General features: G+C 35.8%; 1 protein-coding gene across 1 annotated transcript in view; it reads left to right on the top strand.

Annotated features, from left to right (window-relative positions):
- The window catches only part of wb (wing blister), a 34,085-nt gene that overhangs the window by 6,843 nt on the left and 2,856 nt on the right, over positions 1-24,386 (top strand). Inside the window, exons 3-24 of the mRNA XM_088037549.1 lie at positions 678-920; positions 999-1,253; positions 1,762-1,998; positions 2,058-2,357; positions 4,782-4,922; positions 4,973-5,913; positions 5,966-6,090; positions 6,140-6,309; positions 6,362-6,539; positions 17,750-17,853; positions 17,902-18,079; positions 18,125-18,264; positions 20,434-20,667; positions 20,719-20,901; positions 20,947-21,275; positions 21,322-21,574; positions 21,628-22,024; positions 22,071-23,252; positions 23,297-23,575; positions 23,621-23,826; positions 23,874-24,100; positions 24,148-24,363. Of these exons, the coding sequence (XP_087893675.1) occupies positions 678-920; positions 999-1,253; positions 1,762-1,998; positions 2,058-2,357; positions 4,782-4,922; positions 4,973-5,913; positions 5,966-6,090; positions 6,140-6,309; positions 6,362-6,539; positions 17,750-17,853; positions 17,902-18,079; positions 18,125-18,264; positions 20,434-20,667; positions 20,719-20,901; positions 20,947-21,275; positions 21,322-21,574; positions 21,628-22,024; positions 22,071-23,252; positions 23,297-23,575; positions 23,621-23,826; positions 23,874-24,100; positions 24,148-24,363 (6,518 nt within the window). The remainder of the gene's footprint in view (positions 1-677; positions 921-998; positions 1,254-1,761; positions 1,999-2,057; positions 2,358-4,781; positions 4,923-4,972; positions 5,914-5,965; positions 6,091-6,139; positions 6,310-6,361; positions 6,540-17,749; positions 17,854-17,901; positions 18,080-18,124; positions 18,265-20,433; positions 20,668-20,718; positions 20,902-20,946; positions 21,276-21,321; positions 21,575-21,627; positions 22,025-22,070; positions 23,253-23,296; positions 23,576-23,620; positions 23,827-23,873; positions 24,101-24,147; positions 24,364-24,386) is intronic.

Below are 24,386 nucleotides of genomic sequence, written 5' to 3'. Positions count from 1 at the left end.
ATTTTTTTTGAAATTTTTAAGATTTCCGAAACAATTCACGGAACTCTGCAGGAAAATGCCTTACTTGACCCGGGGTTTTACAAAATACCTATATATAAATTCAATTAGCTCCTTTTCAGTAATGTTCATATTCACTACCAAATGGATTTTGCCGTGAAATTGCACTACCTAGAAATTTATTTATTTTTACCATATTATCCAATATTCATTACATCTGAGACCATAAACTCGTAAAATTTTGAGCGCTAAAATTTTTTACCATCTTAGTTGACGTGGAAAATTTCATGAGGTTTTAGAGTCTAAAAATTACAGCTAACAGTATATATTTAAAGTAAAAAGAATAAAGAGCGTCGTTGTAACTTTTCAGTATTCAAGAACACAACGCACGTATGTTAAAAATGTGACTCTTGCATGGAAATATTCTCAAGTTGCATACAGTCATCGTAAATGCACTGAACATTAAATCAATCCATTATTTTAATGTTTCTTGGAGAAACTCATTGTAGGAATTAAATGAATCTTCAATGAATAAAATTTTGAAGCTCAACACGATATTAGTTTGTTATGCAGGAGATGATGATGCAATTTAATTATGAGAGCTAACGACAATGTTATGCTAAAATTAGTTAATTTAATTTATCCGTTAAGTTAATTACCACCTGCATGTACACTTTTAGGTTTACCAAATCACGGACGTAATAATAAAAGCTGCAAACTCATTACGTCCCGGAACCTGGATACTCGAACGTTCATTAAACGGCGAAGATTACGAAGCATGGCAATATTTTGCCAGAAACGACAAAGAATGTTTCGAACGTTTCGGCGTTCCCAGCACAAAGGGCAAACCTCATTATTTCACCGACTCGGAAGTCATATGTACTTCGTTTTATTCAAAACTCACACCCATGGAAAACGGCGAGGTAAATGATGCTGAAATGCGAGAATGCTAAAATGTTCACGAAATTTTCAGAGATAACTGTTCTTTCGTTCTTTCCCAGATTCACACGTCCTTAATAAATGGAAGGCCGGGAGTCAACGAGACGAGTCCTGAATTATTACAGTTTACTAAAGCCCGCTATGTACGATTACGTTTGATGGGATTACGAGGTGCAGTCGAACCACTTCCTCGTTGGTTTTCACAGGATGTTCTTCGAGAAAAAAGATTGTTTTATACTATTCGTGATATTAGTATTATTGGATATTGCGTTTGCAATGGGCACGCAGAAAATTGCAGGCATAACGTCGCTTCCGGGGTAAGTTACGTTTGTATTAAAATAACTCAAACGCACGCAACGAAAATGAGTTAATGAAGGGCTTGCAACCTCTTGAAACAAAGCCGAATTTCCAAGTTAATTCGAACGTGGTTAGCCTTCAAAATACAGCCGGGGCGTTTTCATGCTTTCGAGTACACATTGTAATTACGTCTTGAATACTATATTTAAATTTCAAATAATACTAGATTCGGTTGGGGAAAGCTTTAAATGGTCACGATTTCATCTTGTTAAAGCATCACACGAAGACAAAAAACAAAAAGTGTCTGACAACCAATTTAAAAACTGTTCGGTTACTATAAAATGAATTCAGAAGTCTGGTCAGACGCTCCATATAAGACGACAAACAAGGTACCTTTCCAGGAATAGGCACCGCCGAGTTGTCCACGCGGCAGTACTGTATTTGGTCTTATTCGGATTTACCATACCGGCTTTCAACGACTTCTTTGTTTCGTTAATTAATGACTGTGTAAATTAATTTTACCCCCAGCATCCAGAATGCGAATGTTCCCATCACACGTGTGGCCCAAATTGCGACAAGTGCTGCCCCATGTTCAATCAACGTCTTTGGGGTCCCGGATCATCCCGAGATTCCCATCAATGCCTCCCCTGCAATTGTCATGGTCATGCAACATCTTGCCATTACGATGAGAATGTGGATAAAGCGGGTCTTAGTATGGACATAAATGGTAATTACCAGGGAGGAGGAGTCTGTGATAACTGTACGGTAAGAAGCTACGCAACCGCTTTTATGTTTTGTTTTTTGTCAGGGGTTCGTGATTACAGGCACATACAACTGGCGTTAATTGCGAACGGTGCTTAGATGGATTTTTCCGACCATATGGAACAGAAATGCATGACGATCAACCTTGTCATAAATGTGACTGTGATACTCCAGGCTCTTTGGGTTTCTGTGTACAAGAAGGACCCTCAGCAGGGACTTGCGAATGTTTGCCGGGATACGAAGGGAAAAAATGCGAGAAGTGTGCTCCGGGATTCAAAGGGTGGCCGCAATGCGAATCCTGTCCGTGTGATTCTAGAGGCATTGTGGAAATGCCCGACTGCGAAAACGACTGCATTTGCAAGGTGCGCAACTTGAAACTTCTTTTCACTGTTACAATCGCGTTGTGCACCGTTTTTGATACATCCTTTATATTAATTATGTGCATATCAATTATTACCTAGGTGCAGTTAAAACCTCAATTTAGATGCAGACGCAATAAACCGTTTACGATTCGTAGACAAAAACACAAAAAATAGACAAAGTCTATTCAAAGTCTTGAACGAACTTGAGGAATTGAACGCAAGTGCATTTGTTAACCAATTTACTTTAATTAGTGTAGGTGTCCCAAAAAGAACAAGCAACAGTCTTCTGTCTTCAGTAAATCATTGTTTAACTTAATTAGAGCCTTCCATATTTTCTGCGTCTTCATAATCATCGTTTTAACGTTTTCAAAATAAATCTTGAGGCCATGACCGATCTGTTGCGGTTTTCGATAAATAAATGCACCGGAAAGGCATTTTATCAAAACTGTATTGTCTCCATTGTTAAAATTCAGGGCGTTTAAGATTTTTTAAGTAGATTCAAAGGAACGCTAGAATAATGAAACGGATGTGGAGATTGTTGCTGCCTAGCCCTAAACGTAATGAGAAGAGCTTACGGTAAATTAATGTTCGGCTTAAAAACAGCGATACTGCTAAATGCAGTCTCTGGCGTGAAGATCGATACATTTTAAGTCAATTTTGTATCTAATAAATAACAGAAAGAGTTCTAGTAGGTGCTAGTTCACTTTTTCTTTTAATTTTGTGACGTTTGCTTTCTACATATCATATTTTTTAAATGGTAATGGTTTGAGACCAACTGACAATGAGTTTCCTATTAATGATTTCTATTGATTGGAAAAGCGCTTGAAAATTTAAATGACTGAAAGGTAATTCCGATATTTTCGAATTCTGAATACAAATTATTAGAAATTCGGAAGACACAATTGTCTTGATTCGGCGGTTTTCACAAAAGGAAAATAATAAAAAGAATCATTGAAACTAAATAATAATAAAACTTTTTTTGCATTCTGTAATTGGGCACATCTTGTCTTATCCATCCAAAAAACAAAAGCCAATGAGCCCGAATTCTTTTGCTTTGTGCGCTTTTTGTTATCAACATCCAATTAAGTGTTTCTTTTTTGGGCGTGACTTAATTACCTTAAAAATTTATCCGATAAACATCCTGCCAATGAATGAAGAGTTACGATCGAGTAGGTGTTTCGGTGCGATTTTTTGTTATAAAAACTACTCTGATAATGATAATGCGAGCCAATAAATAAATTCTTTTTTGGGTATTATTCCGATTTCTATCACATCCTCCATTTTACTACGAAAGAAGGGTGGATCTTTACATAAAAATTTCTAAAATCAGTCTATTTTGCTTTAGAAGTTTGTAATTGGGCACGATTAATAGGCATGTCAAGAAGAGTGCCCTTGCAAAATTTGGTCGCTGTAGCATTGAAATTATCAGAATTACATTTTTTTAATTTGAAAATTTTTAGATCCGTCAAAAATGAAAATAAAAAAAATATTCAGAGAAGTAGATATTGTCCAAAGTATGAGACATAAAGACAATAGAAGAAACTAGGTTATACAAAAAAATCAACAAATTGAAAGGATTGAAGAAATTTAATAAAGAAATTATTTAAGAACCCTGTATACAATTTCCACCCTAAATATAGCTTCACGGGACGAGTTTGTACTATGCCAATCTCGAGAAAATTCTATTAGAAAAATGAAAATTCAACCCGAACTAAAACGAATTGCTCCCCTATTGTATCGTTTAGTAAAGTCACCCTAATTTGTTAGGGAAGAACGACTAATGCAGCAAACAGTTATAATCCATAATTTGCGTTTAATTTGAGGAACCTTTCATGTGTAATTGGGATATCGTGCATTAAATTCCTGTCCTTTGACCTAAATGACAGATTAATTTAACCTGAAGCATTCCGAACTACACATACATACCGCGATTGCTATTTATTTACTTATATTGATTTTCCGAGAAATTACGTGTGCAGTCCAGAGGCCGTCAGAATCGTGATATGTTCTAAAATTGAGCTGTAATTAACATGCCACTACAATTTTTCGACATACTAATTATTTATTTATAATTTTAAAGTAAATTCAAAGTAAATTAAAAAAAAACGTTAAAATTCAGTACTGTTAACCCCTTAAAATTTCACTTTGTAAATTCAATACACCGAAAGGTAGAATTTGTAACAAAGTGGGTAGTAAATTCCGGATAAAATCTCCGCCACAATGTCGGGAATGTTGAGAAAAATCCATTTTCCAAAGAAAACATTTTTATAACATCTGATTTATGACACAGTGAGGACTGAATTTTGAGCCGATTTGGCAACATTACCATTAATTTGAAAGGGTATTTCTTGTTTCTTAGCAACGCCGCTTGATATTTTAACCAGCAGTGTTGTCATATCTGTTCCAAAAATTTTATTTTTTCAGGCCCACGTTGATGGAAAATTCTGCGATAAATGCAAGTCCGGCCACTTTGCGTTAAAATCCGATAACCCGGACGGCTGCACGAAGTGTTATTGTTCCGAAGTGACGACTCTTTGCGAATCGGCCAATGTGACGCCAAAAACGGTAATCAAGTTCAAGTAATTGTATCCTCTTATTATATTTTATATGTGCAGATTCAAACTCTGAATAATTGGCTTATAACCGACCCGAAAATCTCCGAAGTCGCCAAACCTATTTGGGACAACAAAGGTCTATTTTCAATTGGAAACTACGAACTTTCAAACACAGATACAGTGTACTGGCTAGCCCCTAGAGCATATCTGGGTAACAAGCTAGAATATTACGGTTCCATGTTAACTTTCAAAGTTCACTGGGTTATAATGAGGGGTGATACGAGCGGCAAACCCACAACAGGACCGAATGTTATCATCGTTGGAGGAAACGGTGCAACAATCGCTCAAGGAAATGAGTTTTATTCAACTTCTAATGAAACGTTCAATATTAAGGTAGAGGAAGACAACTGGTATCATGTTCCTCCCGACGCCTTGACGGGGAAAATAAAACATATAGGCGCGGCAGTAACCCGCAGACAATTCCTTGGGATTTTGGCGAATGTTAGTCACATTCTTTTGAGAGCGACGTTTCATACAGACCAAATTGAGTCGCTATTAGAAGAAGCAACTTTACATTCTCACGAGGACTGGTCGAGTGGTGTGGAAAAGTGTTCGTGTCCTTCTGGATATTCGGGATTATCCTGCGAATCTTGCGCGTTTGGATATGTGAGAATCACGACAAATTCCACCTCTGGTGAAAGTTACTGCGGAAAATGTGACTGCAATGGACATTCGGAGACTTGTAATCCAGATACTGGAGAATGTTTCTGTCAACACAACACAACAGGTGAAAATTGCGAACGATGTAAACCCGGGTATTATGGAAACTCGTTGAAAGGAACGATCGAAGACTGCAAAAAGTGTGCGTGTCCGTTAGAAAACGATGAAAATAACTTCAGCCCTAGCTGTCAATTAGATTATTTAAACGAAGATGGGGAGCACGAAAACGGGTATGTTTGTACGCAATGTCCGAAGGGGTACACAGGAGACCACTGCGAAATGTACGTATTCATAACATTGACATTGTGGAAATACTCATGACTTGTTAAACAGATGCGACGACGGATACTTTGGAAACCCAATGGACATCGGGAATATTTGCCAACCTTGCAACTGCAACGGCGGCCCTTGCGACAAAGTGACTGGGCAGTGCTTGAGTTGCAAAGGGAATACAGAAGGTACCACCTTTCTCTTAATTTTTTCCAAAGTCTAATTTGTATATTTTAGGCTGGCGATGCGAAAAATGCAAAGTCGGATACTACGGCAACGCCTTGATGTCCAACTGCATATCTTGCCAGTGTGATCCGATAGGAGCAAGTTCTGTAGGATGCCACCTTGAAACTGGTCAATGCGAATGCAATGAACGTTTCACTGGAAGAACTTGTAATAAATGCGAGGTGTGAAAAATAAAAATTGAATCGATGTGATGTTACAATAAATCGTTTACAGATTGGGTACGGAAATGTTACCGCTTTATGTACACCATGCGCCTGCAACAAAACCGGTTCGAAATCTATGATTTGTGATCAACATACAGGACTTTGCGAATGCAAGCAAGGTGTGGATGGGTTCCATTGTGATACGTGCCAGAATCTGCATTATGGGTTTTCGGAATCTGGATGTAAAGGTTAGTGAAAGTACGATTTTTAACTAACAGTAGATTTAATTGGGTTAAAAATACCAAATTGGATCAGGGCAATGAAATACTGCCTCTCCTAATTAGATAACGATTGCATTTTGTGCGACCAGTTACGTAATTACTGATTTTTGTCGATTTAAATTTGACTCTTACTGTACGCTATAATAATATGCTAATGGCGATTTTGTAACTAACAATTTCCATTTCTTATTTGTTCAAAATTGGCTAGGAATTGTCGCTTTTCTAAATTCAGCTTTGACGCTGTTTTTATCCGCACTCAAAGAATTTAATGGCTTCAATGCAGATTTAAATGAATTTGGAGTGAGCTTTTAGCACTTAGGGTAATTTGCACCGCTTAGCTTTAACTTTTAAATTCCGAACATTCTAATGTCGTTGTAAATGCAGTTTAACTAGAAGTAAAATTTAATTAAATACGAACGGAACTTTTACTTTTTGAAACTAGCGATGTAGGTCCTATGAATAATTTAAGACAAACCGATTGTTAAAACCACTTCAACAATTCAGGCAGCAACAAACATTTTATTACAATTTTATGACTCTTGACTAGTCTGACATTCTAAGAAATCAGGAATAGGCTCGGAATGCATGCAGAATTTAATTTTACGTCGGTCTATGGTATAAAAAAGTGAAGATTTCAATTTGAGATAGTCGGTGCCAGCGAATGGGCATTAAAAAAATTCACAGGAGTTTGATTAAATTTTGCAGGATTAGTATTTGAAGCCCCATTAGTAACACCTCAAAATTATAAGTAACGGTACACCATACGGTTTTCCAGAAAAAATAATTAATTTGATTGTATCCCGGACTAAACATTTTTAATGGAGGGTGCTTACAAAACAGCGTGCTTTCCTGGCATCAGTATTTAAAAATTCTTTCTGCTCGATTTTTAAACTGTGTATGTCAAAAATGGTAATTGGGAAATGTTTGCTTATATTCGTTTTATTGATTTTATCCGCCAAATTATTGTTTTTGTAATTATGTTTGTTTGAAAGTCCTCAATCTGTTAAATTTTGTTAATTGTATGAACGCAAATTTATTAAACGAATGCGTAAAAATATGTCACATGGACAGTAATTAAAATTACAAGAAGCAATCGTTTTGTGACACTATTTCGCCGGCGAATACCCCAATTTCAATTTTTACAAAGTCATACGGAAGCGCAAAAAAAACAGTTTTTTGGGAGTGTAAGTAATTTTTTTTAATGATTGATTGGTATCAAATCTTAGTTTAAGGTAAGATCTATTCAAAAATACAAAAAATAATTTCCACCAGTAAGTTTCCAGCAAAAAATTTATAGATTTTTGTTAAATTTCATGGAGCGATTTTTCAAATTCCAACCGTTGAATCTGCGTAAAAATTCTGGAAATTCTGTCAAGTGAAATCTGAAATTAAAAATAATTGTGAGAACTGTCCCTTGAAGTAGGTATTTATCGTTGAATTTTGCATTTTACTGCGATTATAGAAAAAATATTGTTTACTACTCGTGTAAAATGGATGTTACGCATACTACGTGTTGTCGAAACTCGAATTACGGTTTCGCTGGACAAATTATGTCGCAACTTGTTGCAAAAATAGCTATTGTATATCATACTTCCACTTAATTTAAATCTCTGAAATGGCAAATAAATCTCAGTAACATTTTAAACTTTTTAACGAAGACAGAATTTCAAACTAGCAGTACGTTTTTTCTGTGACAATGTTGGGACATCCTGTATAAATTTCCGGGTACATAACATACGATGCTATACTATATCGCGAGGCTGCGGTAAATTAGTATAATAAAAAATAGATTACGAAAACATTCAGTATAAAATTGAACAGATTTCTCTCGTCACAATTTTTTCACCAGTCAGCACGACACATTAAGTACATATGTGACAGATGGCCTCGATCTATTTGCATTTACGTACTCCAACCAACAGGACTAATAATTTTTTGTATTAACATGCGTTCAATCAATCAATAGTCAATATCTACCTACGCAGCTTAAAGTAAACTTACGCAGTTTGTAAACCATTTTCATTTATTTAATGATTAAGAGAGTTCCATAAAATTGTGGTAATACATATTTAGGTATATTACGCAACTGGAATACTAGCCAATTATGCACTAGTGAAAAGATTGTGCAATACCTTACTCTACTATTTTATCACTTCTAACTGTAAAAATAAAAGTATTACCTATACATACAGTAATAAATGATGAAGTCGGATTTTTTTTTCGCAAAAAATCGAATATCGAATTTTGGGCTTTTGAAAACTTTTTCTAACGTAGAATGAGTCGAGGAAAACGATAGCGCAAACCGCATCTCAATGTCTCTAATTGTTTCCGAGATATTTAACTTCAAAAATTAGGAAAAATGAGAAAAAATTAAAATCAACTTTTCGAAACTTTGATCGGCCATAACTCAGTTATTTGTTGTCGGATCTGAATTTAAATCCCAGATTTGGAAGCTGCGGAAAATCTGCGTACAGTGATGTATAATAACTCAAGTTTTCTCAAAAAAATAAGCGAGACATCGATATCAGAAGTTTGGCATAGTTTTAGTCATGAAATAATAATATACGCATGCCATACAACGCTTTATCCAATATGTCAGTAGAAAAAAAATTAATTGTTTGCTTTTTCTCAATATTTAAAAGCGGTTTGTTAAAAATTATTCACCTAACACGATATTATTCCTATAAGCTAAAATTTGCATTATATCAAGCTCTGATTTGGTATGGCAATCGGAACCAAGCGTCATATCTATACTAGGTGTAATTGCAATGGGTTGGTTCCATTCACCGTTCTACATGATTAATTCCTTTTTCGTGCTACACTGACTTTGCCGAGTACTAATGGAGTTGAACGAGAACGTTTTTCTCCACTTTTTAGTAATTTCTAATACACAATAATGCACTATCGATAACGTGGAAACTAAGTCAGCATTCAAGCAGAAAACAATTTTTTTTATGAGGTTGAATTTGAAATCGCTATCGTCCGAATTTTCCAAATTATTATTCGTTTTTAAGGACTAAAAAATGAAAACACCATTTTATGTCACCTCACGAAGTTGCAGCTCATAAAATATTTGTTAACTTAGATTAATTTACAATAATTAGTCAACGGCTCATAAATTTAGAACGTTTAAGGAAATTGATGCTTTATTAGTTGTCCTCTTTTTGAACTTTTTGGTACAAAAGGCCGTCTTCCTTATTATCAAAACAAATTACTGCAAGTTCTGTTCTTCCATCCGGTTTCTTGGTTATTAGTCAGATGGCGCATATGTCAATATTATTTTTAGAATAAAGTAGTACTTCCAAACAATATACTACTTAAAACCAGGAAGTGTATATTCCATATTCGATCCAAGGCAATCATTAAACTTAAAAAATTAAGTAAACACGCCAACGAGTCTTAATTTGCAAAAATTAAATTTTTTGGATTGCATTTCTCATTCTGAAGTAGTAAGGGCACATGGATACCCCAGGTAGAAATAAAATTACATTATTTGGACTAGCCCGCAAGACAAATATAATTTCCGCGTCTTGACTAAGACCTTAACTCTATATTTTAAGAACGACTACACTGACTCATAGTCGTGAACTATTTATATGATAAGATAAGAAATCCTAGAACAACGTCGCATTGTTAGTTTTGAGGTTTAGTGTGCTGATCTGTTGTAGCACCGAATTTTTTCACAACTTATCTCCAATTGTTGCCATTACACAATTTTTGGTTGATTTTCGAGGAGAGTAAACAGTCTAACCAAACTCTACCACGTGTTCCTAATTTAATAAAATTCTTGTCAACATCAATTAGTTTTTTCTTGACAATTCGTCGGCCCCTCAATGAGTTTATTATCACCCATCTGGAAGAAATTTTGGCTTTTCACGCATTTTTGGTGTTTGCTCGGAAGTTGTTTTAGGAAAGATAAAAGCTTCCGGTCGAATCGAAAGGAAAATGCAAAAAGAAACCCAATAAAAATATCATCACGCTATGTGGAGTTTCTCCTCAACCAAACAAAGACAATTTAAGATTGGCAACAACAACGAAATTGTTTTAATAAATCACAAAAAAAAATTAAGCCGTCGTAGGTGTTTTAGAGATGTTCATAGTAAGTGGCACGAACTTAGTCTAATCCCTGCTTAATATGAATATATTTTTATGTATCTACCTCGCGAGTTGTTCGCGTTGGCGATCTCTTGTTGGCCTCAGTTCAACCTCGCGACTTGCCGCGGAAAGATGTACGTACTCTCACCTTAAATGAAATACCAACACGTGTGAGTGCAATATTCAAGAACGAAATAAACTAGGTGTCTGATGTGCCTGGAAATCGAGCGAACTTGGCAGTGTTGAAAGCCAACTCGCTGGTGCTGACAGTTTGTAAGAGTTGAACCCATCATTGGCAACTTCAAAAAGGATTTTTTAATTGACGATACGTAATTAAACGAAAAAAGAAAATTTCTTACCGCGTTTCCTGGTAAAACTTTTCATAGAAAGTACATTAACCAACGTGCTTTGTTGAGGTCCCGCCCACTGAATTAATTAAGAAAATAATTTGTTTTTGTAAAACTGTCATCACTGAATACTGGCCGGTGTTACTCCTACACGCCCCTTTTATCGAAATTTTAGGTCAGATCAAAAATTAATTAAACGAAATAGTCAATTATCTTCGCCTAATTTATGATATAGTTAATTTGTCTTCCAAACACTCATACAGCCCTCATATTTCACCAGGTTGACAATGATGGAGTTTTCTCTTCATTCTCTAAAAATAACTTGACTGAAAAAGCGCCACAGTGATTTAGCATGAGGACGAACGTTTTAATAATTGTGAGTGCAGTGGTAGTTCCTGTTATTATTCTTACAGAAGATGTACAGAAAAAAACGCGACCTGTGAACTTGCGAAACTTTTATAACAATTATGAAGATCATGCCAGAGACACTGAATACTTCTTGGAAGCGGATCAACACGTTCGGCATAAACATAACATAGACCGAAAAGTTAATAAAATCAAACGGTGCAAGCGATATGCCCAAATCTACTATCAGAATTATGTTCCTTCAAACTGCTATTACAATTATTGTAGAACTAGGTACTGTGGATATTGTCCGACTTCGAGCTGCAGAAGGAGGTGTAATAATTGTCCTGGAACCGGAACGCCGTATCCTTCGAGGACCACCTCGCAACCTGTAAAAGGTTTTTATTCCTAAAATTACCCCTTTCAGGTGGTAATTCTTATTAATTTTTACCGACAATACAGTCCGGTGCCAAGTTTAAATTTGCGTGACGACTATTTCCAGCGTCTCTCCAAGAGCCTTAAGCCAAGGTTGTTTATTCCAGGCCAAAAATTCGAACGGGAATTATGACTATAATAGTGGAATGTTTACTTTTTTAATCCGAAAATTGCATCTTAAACCCCATTTTCTATTTACGGAACGGCTGGTGAACGACATTTGACTTTCTTCATCACAAGATCCTTATAAAACTGATTCCATTTACATTGAAATTTTATTACCACAGCTAAAAGTAGAAAAGGCATCATTTCAATATGGGAAACCATTTTCCATTTTGTGTTCGATAATAATTAACTTCTTATGTGGTTTTATTAGCCAGTAAAACATTTGTATCAATAGAAGTCGGATTCTTTGGATTTTTTCGGTGATTTTATTAGTTGCCCGGAGCTGATCGTCGCCAGTTTCCGATTTTTTTCCAATAAGTCAACAAATTTCCGAGCCTATCGCCCCACTTCACAAAGTCAATATGATCGATTTAAAAATAAACAAAATAAAAATGATATTGTAAATATTGAAACATTAAAAACAAATAAAATAGATACAGTCAATGTTATCAAATAGTTACAAACCAAACAATAGCGAAGCACGAGGGCGTCTTCCTACATTGTTAAAATAATTATGCACGGTACGAAAAGAACGCTGATAATGGGTAGGAATGGAAATTATAAACACGTTCTACAGTTTTACAAACGATAAAAGAGAAAGTAGACCTTATTACATTCATGAACTCATTCATTCATGTTTCATCTTAACAACCAGCTCCGCCGATAATGTACGCGTGGCTCCACACGTTGAAATTCCGATAATACTGAAAAAACGGAAGGCTGAAAAGCGATTAATGAATGATCAATTGAAAACTGGAACAGTAAACAGTGAAAAAGTGTTTGAGACTAACGGTGCCTCCAAAAACAACTATCCATCAAAGCAGTTTCATTCAAGTCAAGCATCAAACTTATCTCACACGATTGGAATGATTATGTGTACATATACTGGAATGTTGTAACACGTAACTGTTTATTATTTCATTCTTCAAGAAGAGATTTTAAGGTGTAACATGGTATTATTTTTTTGATACCTCCGAGAGCACGCTCAAGACTATAATAACGCGGATACCGTATCGAACGAATTTCACGTCGTGACGGACTTGAAAAACAAATTGTGAGCTTTGGATCACAATTTTCCCGCCGATAACTGATGTTTTTCAAAAATTAAATACGCGCCATAAAATCCAATTTACGTATGCGAACAACACTTACATCCGTAAATCATTTAGAATTATGGATCCTGTAAACGATACATTGTTTCCACAGTTAATTTGCCATAATCGTCGTTCAACAAGTTGTAAAATGTAAAAGGAAAAGGCGTATAGCCGTTCTGATGATTCTATTTCTTGACATCCCTCTTTCAATGGCCATAAAATAACCACATGGCTCGAACAAAAATGATAAAGGAGTTAGCGGTGGAGTGCGCGGTCAAAATGATCAGAAGTACCATGGGTGTAATAAAAGTGAGTGACAGACGTCGATAAAAGTTTTTATTTGTGGCAAATTGTGCAGATGCTGCGGTTACTTACCAGTCTAGACAAAAATATTGTTTATATTATTATTTCTTACAAACACATTTCAATGTCCACCCACTAATAAATTTTTAATTATTATTTTTATTAATTTATTATAATTATTTTGAGCTTCTACACTAGGTATATCCGTCGTTTTTGAAACAGCCTGTATACAGCAGAATTCCCACTGAATTGATTAACGAACGCTCATTGCAATTAATTAATAAGTATTCTGAACTCTGAAACACGTAAGTTAGCGATTAGGAAGAACTGTTCGGAAAATTTAAGAAGTTTGTAACTACAAAGCCCGTGATTACGAAAACGTGGTTTTGATATCTGAAGTAGCTTAATTAGGAACTAACCAACATTTTAAAAATTATTATGTAGGTTCGTATCAACCTCTTTATTGATTTATTATATAAATACTGATGAAATGTCCATTTCTTTGAGACATTTTATATATTTTTTCCATATGTGTAGACTTAAATTTCATGCTTCTAAATTGTCGGATCTCTGTATTATCATATTTGAGATCGCTAGCATCTAGAATTAAATGAATATCAGTTTTTCTGCTAATTCTTCAAATTTTTAAATTTGTAGTGTCAGATTTTAGACCCTCGTCTTGTAGCTTCTCAGATTCTTTTTCAGGTTCTACGTTTTAAATTTAAGATTTCATGATACCCGATTTACAGATTCTCAACAATCATATTTGGAAATCTCAAGTATACTGAATTCAAATTTTAGTGTGTTTATGGCTTTGATTTTGACTACAGGGTGGCCCACTAAACTCTTTCGAGTCCAATATCTTTGTTATTAGTGAAGGGATTTTAACAAAATTTAGAACAAAAATTATTGAATACGTGAAGCTTAATTCGACGTTAATTAAACTACTTCACCGTTGAAAATGCAATTTTAGCAGCCTTTTGAAGGGTAAATTTATGAATGTTTACTATCACGTCAAGTATAAAAAATTCAATGTATTTACCAAAAATTGGGTGCCAATGCATTGCAATAATTTCCAAAAGATCAAAATACGAGCAATATCAGAGCCGAAATGGACCTCTGTAGGTTTAAATTAAAAACAATCTGACAATAACCCCAAATCAGAAAAGTCAAAAACGACAGAATAAAACATGCCAGAGATGTCCAAATTTGCCCTTGATTTCATAGCCAGAGATGATTTGGAGCATTTGGAAGTGTTGGCTTAGTTTTTGGCCTTTTTCTTGGAGACAGGACCTGCTAGACAGTTCGTTTTCAGCGAAGGCGTGTTATTATTGCCGCTTTATAATATACGAATGATTGAAATTAAATTAAGACAAATAAAATTAATTTTTTGAAACAAACGGCATTTAGCCCTTCAGTTATCTTGGTTTTAAATTTTATTAAAATCCGTTCACCAAATAACAAAGATATTGAGGCCACTCTGTATGTTGACATTTGTGTGACACCTTCGTAGTCAAATTGTTTAATATAAAAGGAACACTCCATATATTATTATAGTAGGTATATTCACGGAAAGGAGTCAGCGCGTCGAATCATAAGCACGTGATAATTCTACTTTTACTAGCTGCAACTTGCGGAAAATTGTTTAAAAAAATTATTATCTGTCTCTCCCCAACTCTCATTATTATAAAAATTACGTAATCTGCACTGCGTTGAAGCGTAAAGACGACTGCAGCGAAGCATCCAATAAAAATGCCTCAAAATAATGTACAGGGTGTGATTTGTTAGACCACTCTGTATACATTTGTAAATGCTAGTTGATAAAGTCCGAACTAATATTTTGCTACAGATCCTACAAATTCTTGAAATCTGAAAATCTTGACATGAATCCAAGAATGTCACAAGTCAAGGGTCAAGTCAACAGTGGCTTGAATAAATTTACATTAGCGCTTTCAGTAGCTACAATTTCTGGGAACCCGGAGCATTCTCTTACTGTCTAGGACGTACAAAACAAATCGTAGTTTTTCCTGTTTTTACGAAAAGCATTTCATAACTGGTGATGTAAATAGTAATATCACTTCAACTACTCACGTTATTCTGTTCTTAACACTTAATACTGAAATATCGACCTCAGGAAATATCATTCAAAGTGGTGTTAATAAAAAGAACAAAGAAAATCTCTTCGTGAATACATTTGCCCGAAGTCATTTCATATTTTTAATACTTTATAAAAATAACTGTGATTGTTATTTTACTTGTTCTGCCTCGAACTAACACCGCTTTTGCTTCTGTTACTTAACAAACTTGACATATTTCTCGTGTAATGGATACCTAACAAATGACATATGCATAATTATTGTCAAACCAAGACAACACAATTACAGCCTCCAATATATTCAGGGATTAAAAAATGTTAATTAGATACTGAAATCTATATTGCTTTCAACAACGTCCGTCTATTGTTGGACTGAAAATATAAAATTCCACCATTAAAGTTAGGTGTGTTGTTGGCTCAGTTCGCTTTAGTCGGAATGCCACAAAATAAAAAAAAGCAAAGTTACTTATTTACACATCTATTTGATTGGCTTTACACACCTATTTTATAAAAGTCGTAACGTTTCATCAAAATCAAGGATTTCAGCCGACCTAAATCTGTTATCAATAGTAAATAAAATTTAGTACACTATTGACAAAAGCTTATTGTGTAATAACACACATATTCCTTGATTCAAGAGCAATAAATATCTTCACGTTCAAATCTGCCTTATGTTTCGCGCGTCGGTAAATTTTTCTCTAAATCTCATTAAAAATGTAAAGCCTCGTTTTACCGAGGTTGCAAAAACAACAAAATGTTAATTAATGGGTGGATTTCCATAAGAACAGACTTTGCGAGGCGGCACCTTTTTGTAATTTTGCGGCAATTTACGTGGTCCTAAATTTAAGGTATTAAGAGTAAAAATCCTCGGGGATTTGTCCGTGTCGATGTTAACAAAGGCGATTATTAAACACTCTTATGCCCAAATTTGCGTTGAATCATCTATTCTGACCACGAGCGTCGAACGTATTTAAATAAGAGACGGACAGTCCGGTACTTTCCAGTCTACAAAGCGAAGAAGAATATCCAGAGATAACGAACTTGTGGTTGTACCAATTATACTTATTATGCATAACTAGGTACGACGTGAAACTAACTACTTATAAGCTGATTCTGATTTCTTCAGCGCATAAAAAGCTAATGGGCTTTTGCTTTGCTTTTCCTTCGTAAGACCTCCGACACGTTTTCATTACAACATAGATGAATTTATCGAGTAATTGCCCAAGTACAAAGAATTGACAAAGGTTTATTATTTTTCGTTTCTTTGTGTTTCGCACCAACAAATTACCTCGTCAAAAATTGTCGAACAAAGACGAACATTGTTAGTATATAAAATTTACGGTCTGATATTAGATATAAGGCTCATCAATATCTATTAGGTATCAGCACGAACTTCATTGCGTATACATTTTCGACAAACGCACCATACAAAATCAACAATTGAATTTTAACGGACCATGGCAGATCAACGAAGGTTCAATGCCTGCACAACATTCAAGTAGAATCGTTATGAATTATTAACGTCTTATAAACCGATTAAAGCCATATACGAGGAATTGTGTTTGAATCTTTATCTTCCAGGGTCCATCTAAATTGTATGAAATTAAATTGTGTAAGCCTTCGCCAGGTGATTAATTTCGGCCAACGCAGAATTCGTTTGCTTGTGTTTTGGTGTAGAAATTAATCTGGGACTCCAAAATGGGATGACCAGATTTAAATTATACCAGATTAAGGTTTCATTTTATCGTGATTAAAACAGATTGAGAAATCCAATTACAAAAAGATTAGATAAAAAGTAAATAAGTCCGATTTTAAAGGAATTTCCGATGTCGTAAAAAGTCGCCGCTGCAAAATTAATTTAAACAGTAACTTCATAAATCACGCTCAGTTCAGTTTTCTTATGATATCCAAGTGTATTATTCCAGGACGTTTTACATTATCTTTATGCACTTGCGTTTCCATGTAAAATATTATGCTCCGATGAGATAACAGTTTAGGACATGTGGTGAAGAATACGAAACATTCACTGCATCGACGGACGGCGGCGCATCCCAACAGATCAGAATTTTTGATAACTATAATAGGGTCACCGAAAGGATTTTATTAAAAAGCACCGCCGTCGTAACAATTACATTATAAAATTTTCAAAGGTCTTGTGATGTTATCGCCAGTTTATTCAATGGATCGAAAACTTGTAATGATTTTAAATTGTTAACCCCCGCGGTCGGAAAACAACTTTTCCAGTTTAACTACTCTAACTGCAGCGAACAATAAATAATTCATTTCACTTCTTTGCAGACTGTGCCTGCGATATCCACGGCTCGAAAATCCCAGCATGTGACCAAAAAGGAAAATGTATCTGCAAGCCGCACTATGAAGGCTCCAAATGCGAACGATGTGAAGTAAGTAGAATCTATCAGAAGTATAAATAATTCTCATCAACTTCTTAGGATGGTTACTACAAAACAAAAACTGGATGTAAACCGTGTAATTGTAACCCCCATGGCTCCACAAGCTTCAACTGCCATCCCGAAACTGGAAAATGTTTTTGCAAACCGGGCGTGCAAGGACTAAAATGCGATTCGTGTCAAGATAAACATTATGGCAACGTGACAATGGGATGCAAAGGTTCGGACTCAATTCAGATTTTTTTGGTTTTAATAGGTTTTACAGCATGCGATCCCTGCGAGAAAGAAGGCCACATATGCCATCCCGAAAACGGAAAATGTGTTTGTCCCAAATTAACGCAAGGACCCAAATGTGAACACTGCGTGGCAAAAGCTTGGGGACATGAACCGGGACTAGGATGTAAAGTAAGTAAACATTGATAGTAAGCAGTTGTGCAGACGGAGCTGCAGCTCTCCGGGAAACCGACGATTTTATGTTGATATTGACAGAACTTTAAAAGTTTCTATTTTGAAATTAGTTTCAAGTATGCGGTGCTATTTATTTACCAGTCGTTGAATGCCATAAATGCTAACTTTGTGCTTGAATGCACATGACTCTTTTTACAATAATTGCGTTAATTATGAAATATTGCCCGTTAAACTGTGATAAATCGTTTTCAATACATTATTGTTTAATGTACGGCTCGCAGACTTGTCTTGACGGAAACGGAAATGTAAAATTCCGATCGCTCGAAAAAATCGGTCGAACCCATCAAAGCAAAGACTATAAAACTCGTAAAAGAAGAACATAATTTCTTTAAACGTGCAACAATTTTACGTTACGGTAAAACTACCAATAATCGCCACGATTAGCAGATTTCTCAACTTCAAAACGCTGTATAAAATTAAATTTTTGTTCTACGCCTGTATGATTGTTGTCATTTTCCTTAGAAAAACTTTAATTTGTTGTAAAAATAGTTGTTAAACTGTTAAAAACTTGTAAATCTTCAAAATTCACAAACACAGCATTAAACTAATTATGGACACCTTTTTTCGGCACCGCTCTCGACTAATAGTGGGCACCATTTCAAAACACTCTAGGAGATTACCAAAATTGCAAAATTGTAAATTGGTATAATAATATTTATTATTCTACCAAAAATTATTTATTGTCTTTTGTCCTAGTTTTTTCTTTTTGGCTCAGAATAGCACATTTACTTTTTCTCTCAATTTCCTTTGTCTTTTTCGACTCTTAGACAATTTTCTTTTTCGCTGTCTTTTCCAAATGGATTTTTTTATATTCTGTTGTAGTAACCTTACTTTGGTATGTAATGTAAACACATTACTGAGAAGAAATGGATATTGACAGGATGTTAACTTATCTTTTTATCATTCTTTTTTTGAGAAGTACATTTCACCATTTCAAATTAGATACAAACAGTGTTAATAAATGTTAAATGTTAATTTTGTTAATTAATTTTATAGCAGGCTGGTTATTCAATAATCGGCAGTGCCCATTATTAATTATATGGCGTGCCAAAATATGGAAAAACACATGGAAAAACAAAATAGATTTTGCAAGTGATTTAGTAAACAAAAGTTAACTAAAGGAAAACTAAAAACTTTAAAATGAATCGAAAAATATTGTCATCCAATAGTTGGCTCTCCTATGCCGACTATAGAAAAATGAGTTAATTTTATCTAATATTGGGCACACCAAGTACTAACATTTTTATTTAATAAATTTAATTTAATGGAAAACTAGAACCTAGGATAACAAAACATATGGCGGGTGCCGAGTATTGGAGGAGGTGCCGACTGTTAGTAGTTTTACCCTATTGCTTTTCAAAGACGTAAAAGAGAATTATTATCAAAAAATAAAATTTTATTATTAGTGTGTTAAAGGATGTGCTAAAGTCATTTACCTTTAACCGCATATAGCACATTAAATGAAACAATAAGAGTACCTCAGGTTTAACTACGAAACGACAATAAAATTGCAGTACCTATTAAACGTTTTATTTCACTTTAAAATTAATACTTTGTAGATTCAGTAGAAACAATAATTGATCATCTGACTGTAAAATCTTTAATTGCTAAAACACTGATTCGAATTAGGTCGACAAATCAACTGATCATAAAGTGACAATGCTTAATTAAGATTTTTGTTCAAAATGGCACCGTGGTTTTTGATATCGTCGTTTTATGATCCCGTAGAAACTTTTTCAATTTTCGTATTTAATTTGTTTTTCAAGCATTCAAATCAAACGAAAAATAACAAAGTTTAATGCGTTTTTCGTAATACATCTTACGTTTTCAATTATTTGGCTTGCCTACTTGACTTCACAAAGGTTCTTTTACGGCCTAACGTAATGAAAACTGTTATTAAATTTAGTATTCAATTTTTACCGTTTTTATTACGAAGTTTGTTCATGACTTCCTGCAAAACAAGTCGAAAACATTAATTTTAGTACAAACGACGATTTACTCCACGAATTTGTCCAGAATTCTAATTATTTTGCATTCGGAAAATCGTACTATACTTTTTCTTGGAGTCAAATTGAAATTTCCTGAATTGCAAATAAAAAATTCTAGCTGTGCGGATGTTCAACCGCAGGAAGCTCCAACCCCCAGTGCGACAACATAAAGGGCCGCTGCACCTGTAAACCGGGTTTCGAGGGAGAAAAATGCAATAATTGTTCCTATGGGTACTACAAAAGGCCAACCACCTCCGAATGTCAAAAGTGCATGTGTAAGGTAGAAGGAACCTTTCCTGCTGACTGCACACATAACATTTGCAGATGTTCTGAAAAAGGTTGCAGGTGCAAGGTAAAATTAAACAACGAATAAAAAATTCGATTTCCTCGCTTCCTCTTGCAGCCAAACGTAGAAGGACCGAAATGTGACCGTTGCAAAAAAGGAACTTTCGGGATGGATCTCAACAATCCTTCAGGATGTATATCCTGTTTTTGTTCACACAGATCCACAACGTGCTCAGCGTCAAGTTATGTTTGGGACCAAATAAGAACAGATGATGTCAGAAAAATTTCATCCCGCGAATGCGTAAGTGTATTGGAATTTATTTCTGTCATAACTTGAATGATGTAGACAAATCGAGGCAATTGTTGGGTCCTGCCTCGAAAATTCACCGGTGACTTAATCCAGTCTTATGGAGGATTGTTAAGAATAACGTCAAATTCGACAAAACATCCAATATCGGTGTATTTAACTGGTAATAAAATTACGTTGGAAGGCATGACGGACACTGGAGGTCACATGAAATTAACGGAAATTCCCTGGAAAGTTAAATATCCGAACCAAGTCGCGTTTCCAAAAGAATGTTCCCAATGGACGTTAACACGGCCGTGTTTAATGATAGTGTTGCAGAATGTAACAGAAATTCTTCTCGAACCCAAATCCACAACGCCCCATCTAAAGTATGAAAGACACTTGTGGTATTTACAATTTTCACGATTTTTGTAGATTTGACGAAGTTCTCTTAGACAAATTGTCGGGTACGCCGGGGATATCACCAGCCAAATCTGTAGAGAACTGTAAATGTCCAAAAGAATACACTTCTTCGTCGTGCCAGAACCCTAATGAAGGGTATTACAGGTACCGACCCAAACCCTCAGAATCGCAGTACAACGACATCGACAAAATTTTCGGCGTGGCCAAACCTTGTGACTGTAACAACAGATCCAACAGATGCGATAGAGAAACAGGACACTGCTTGGTAAGTTTCATGAATATTTACTTGCGCGATGGCAATCAATCCACTCCTTTTAGAACTGTGAAGGTTTTACCACAGGCCCGCACTGTGACACCTGTGCTAAAGGTTACTATAATGACACCCAAGGAAACTGCTCTCCTTGCCTCTGCCCGTCCGAAAAACAGAACTTTGCGGACAGCTGCACCGTCGTGGAAGGGCACCCGAAACGATTTATCTGTCATTGCAAACCTGGCTACTCTGGAGCTACGTGCAACCAGTGTGATGAGAGATACTGGGGGAACCCCCAAGAAACCAAAGGCTCTTGTCAGCCTTGTAAATGCAACCCACATGGAAGCGTTGATTCGCGATGTGACAAGTTAACAGGACAATGTCAATGCAAAGGTGGTTTTATGGGAAAACAATGTTCAAAGTGCTCGAGCCCCAGAGAAGTCATCCAAGACGGAGTTTGCATCGGTAAATAACAATCTTCCGTTGATAAAATTTAACGAGTTTTTTTCAGCATGTGATGAGTGCACACAGATATTGTTTCACACCCTCGATGACCTTTCCAAGGATGTTAACAACACTCTGGATCTGTTTAAAAACGGGTTGGGTCCTCCATGGAGGCGTCTAAATGCGACTGCCCACAGTTACACTGTCTTAACGAATCGATTCAATGATCTTCAAAGAGCTGAAGATGTGATAAAAAACGCCAACATTGCAGATCTCGTAAAGAGAACTCAACTTATGAAGAACAACCTTCCGGGACAAGAAAAAACTCTCAATAAGCAAATCCGGGCAATTGAAGACATTCAAAACGAAACAGATCGGAAATCAAAAGACGTTCAGACTCTGAACAAGAATATTAATGACTTGATAAAAAGTATAGACGGATTCGGAAAATCGCACGTTGATGTGCAGGAGGCGCTTCGAGAGGCAAAAGAACTCCTCAGCGAAATCCGGGGGATTTCCCAAGAGACGCCCTCAACTCAGGAGTATCAGAAATTTTTTGATACTTGCGACAAATTTAACACGCAAGTGAACGAGATTTACAAGGGCGGGTTCAACACAACGGCACTCAAAGACGGACTGTTAAATTTAAGACAACGGTTAACTGACTTGAACGAAGAATTGGATCGCACCGAGAAAGTTACTCGGCGTGCACGCAATAAAAATAAACAGAATTCCGAACGGATAAATTCTTTGAAACGGACAATTGGACAGCTTAATGAGAACAATTCTGTAATTAACGAAAACATTTCCGAGCAATTGAAGAAAATGAATGCCACCAACACACTTTTACAGGACTTGACACGGATTTATCAGCTGTTGTCACAGATAGATTTGGAGGAGACGAGTATCACCACTAATGACAATGACGTGGAAGACAACTACGAGAGGTTGGCTAATGTTAGCGAGCACGTGGCCGATTTACACCGGAAGATAAAATCGTACAAGAATATTTTCAATTTCACGCCTGATGAATGGACGAAAATTGATGCCAGTGGCGCTTACGACAACATCGTCAAAGGCATAGATAGTGCGAGGAAGGAAGCGGAACAAGCGAAGAATATCACAATAAATACTTTGAAGAGGATATATCCTAGTGATGATGACTCGTTGCTAGACAAGACGAATCTAGCGAAGGCCTTTTCGGATCGCATTCAAAGAAGAGTTAAGAATTTGGAAAATCTGACCAAAGGTAAAGAAATGTGATGCGCGGCTAGAAACTAAAGTGTTTTTCAGATTTCAGAAAAAACAGCGAGGATTTGGAAGAACTGAAGCACAATATATTGATGAATGGGAAGGGCAACAATGAACTGAATTCCTTTTTGCGTGGCATTATGAAAAACATCACGGAATATTCCAAAGATGTCGACAATCTCACCAAAGCCGAAAATAAAGCTAGAGAAGTTGCGGCATTGATCACAGAAATCGAACAAGGATTAAAAGAGACCAATATAAATTTGCAGTACAATTTGACCAAAACGTTTCAAAAATATTTGGATCTGTTGTCGAGCCCCGGTAAGTCTTGATCGAATCTCGTTCATGTTTGACTGAAATTTTCAGAGATCAAAAACCTCAAAGCGAAGATAAATGAGACGAAACACCAACTTTGGAAGATAAATATCACTTTGGATATAACGACGTTTGATAAAATAAACGATGCGAATAGAAACTCCTTCAACAGCACCAACGAAAAATTAGAAACCATGAAAAAACAAATAAGAAACCTATCGAATTATATCCAAAATGCAAACGATCGGGTGGAGGCGGTAAGAAAATCGTGCGGAGAATCCAAGAAATACAATTCTAATTTCAGGTTGAATATGGCATCAAATTGCGCCAGTGTCAAAGGAAGTATAAGCTCACACCCGATATTTTCAGATCGCTGGAAATCAATTTTAAGTGCGATTACTGCTCTTTGTTCCACCTCACAAATTCAAAAAATCAGATAATAAGTGTTAGCTACATCAGTCCTAACGTGGTCGTACAATGGAATAATCTCAACAAGATTCTTGTCGGAAATAACACGGTTTTAATCACAAAGTAAGATCTTTCGTGACTTGATGAGTTTTTCATTGTGTTGTTTTCAGAGAGGGCTCTACAGTTCGTATCAAAGTTGATGGTAAAAATGCAGTTATTCACAACCAAAAACCGTTTGAAATCGAAAGTAAACATTTATTGGAAGTCGGTAAAAAGACCATCACTAATACCACTGAAGGTTGCTTGCAAAAGATCAAACTTAACGGGCAAACGCTTGGATTGTGGAAATTTTACGAGTCCAACGGAAACTGTTCGGCATGCTACAGGTAAAAATACGAAAGAGAAATTC

The sequence above is a fragment of the Gnatocerus cornutus genome, chromosome 5 (assembly GCF_029298725.1).
Source record: "Gnatocerus cornutus isolate USDA-ARS CGAHR chromosome 5, icGnaCorn1.1, whole genome shotgun sequence".
NCBI classification, from domain to species: Eukaryota; Metazoa; Arthropoda; class Insecta; order Coleoptera; family Tenebrionidae; genus Gnatocerus; species Gnatocerus cornutus.
Note: the sequence above shows the minus strand (reverse complement) of the source record. Positions and strands in the feature narration are given on the sequence as shown.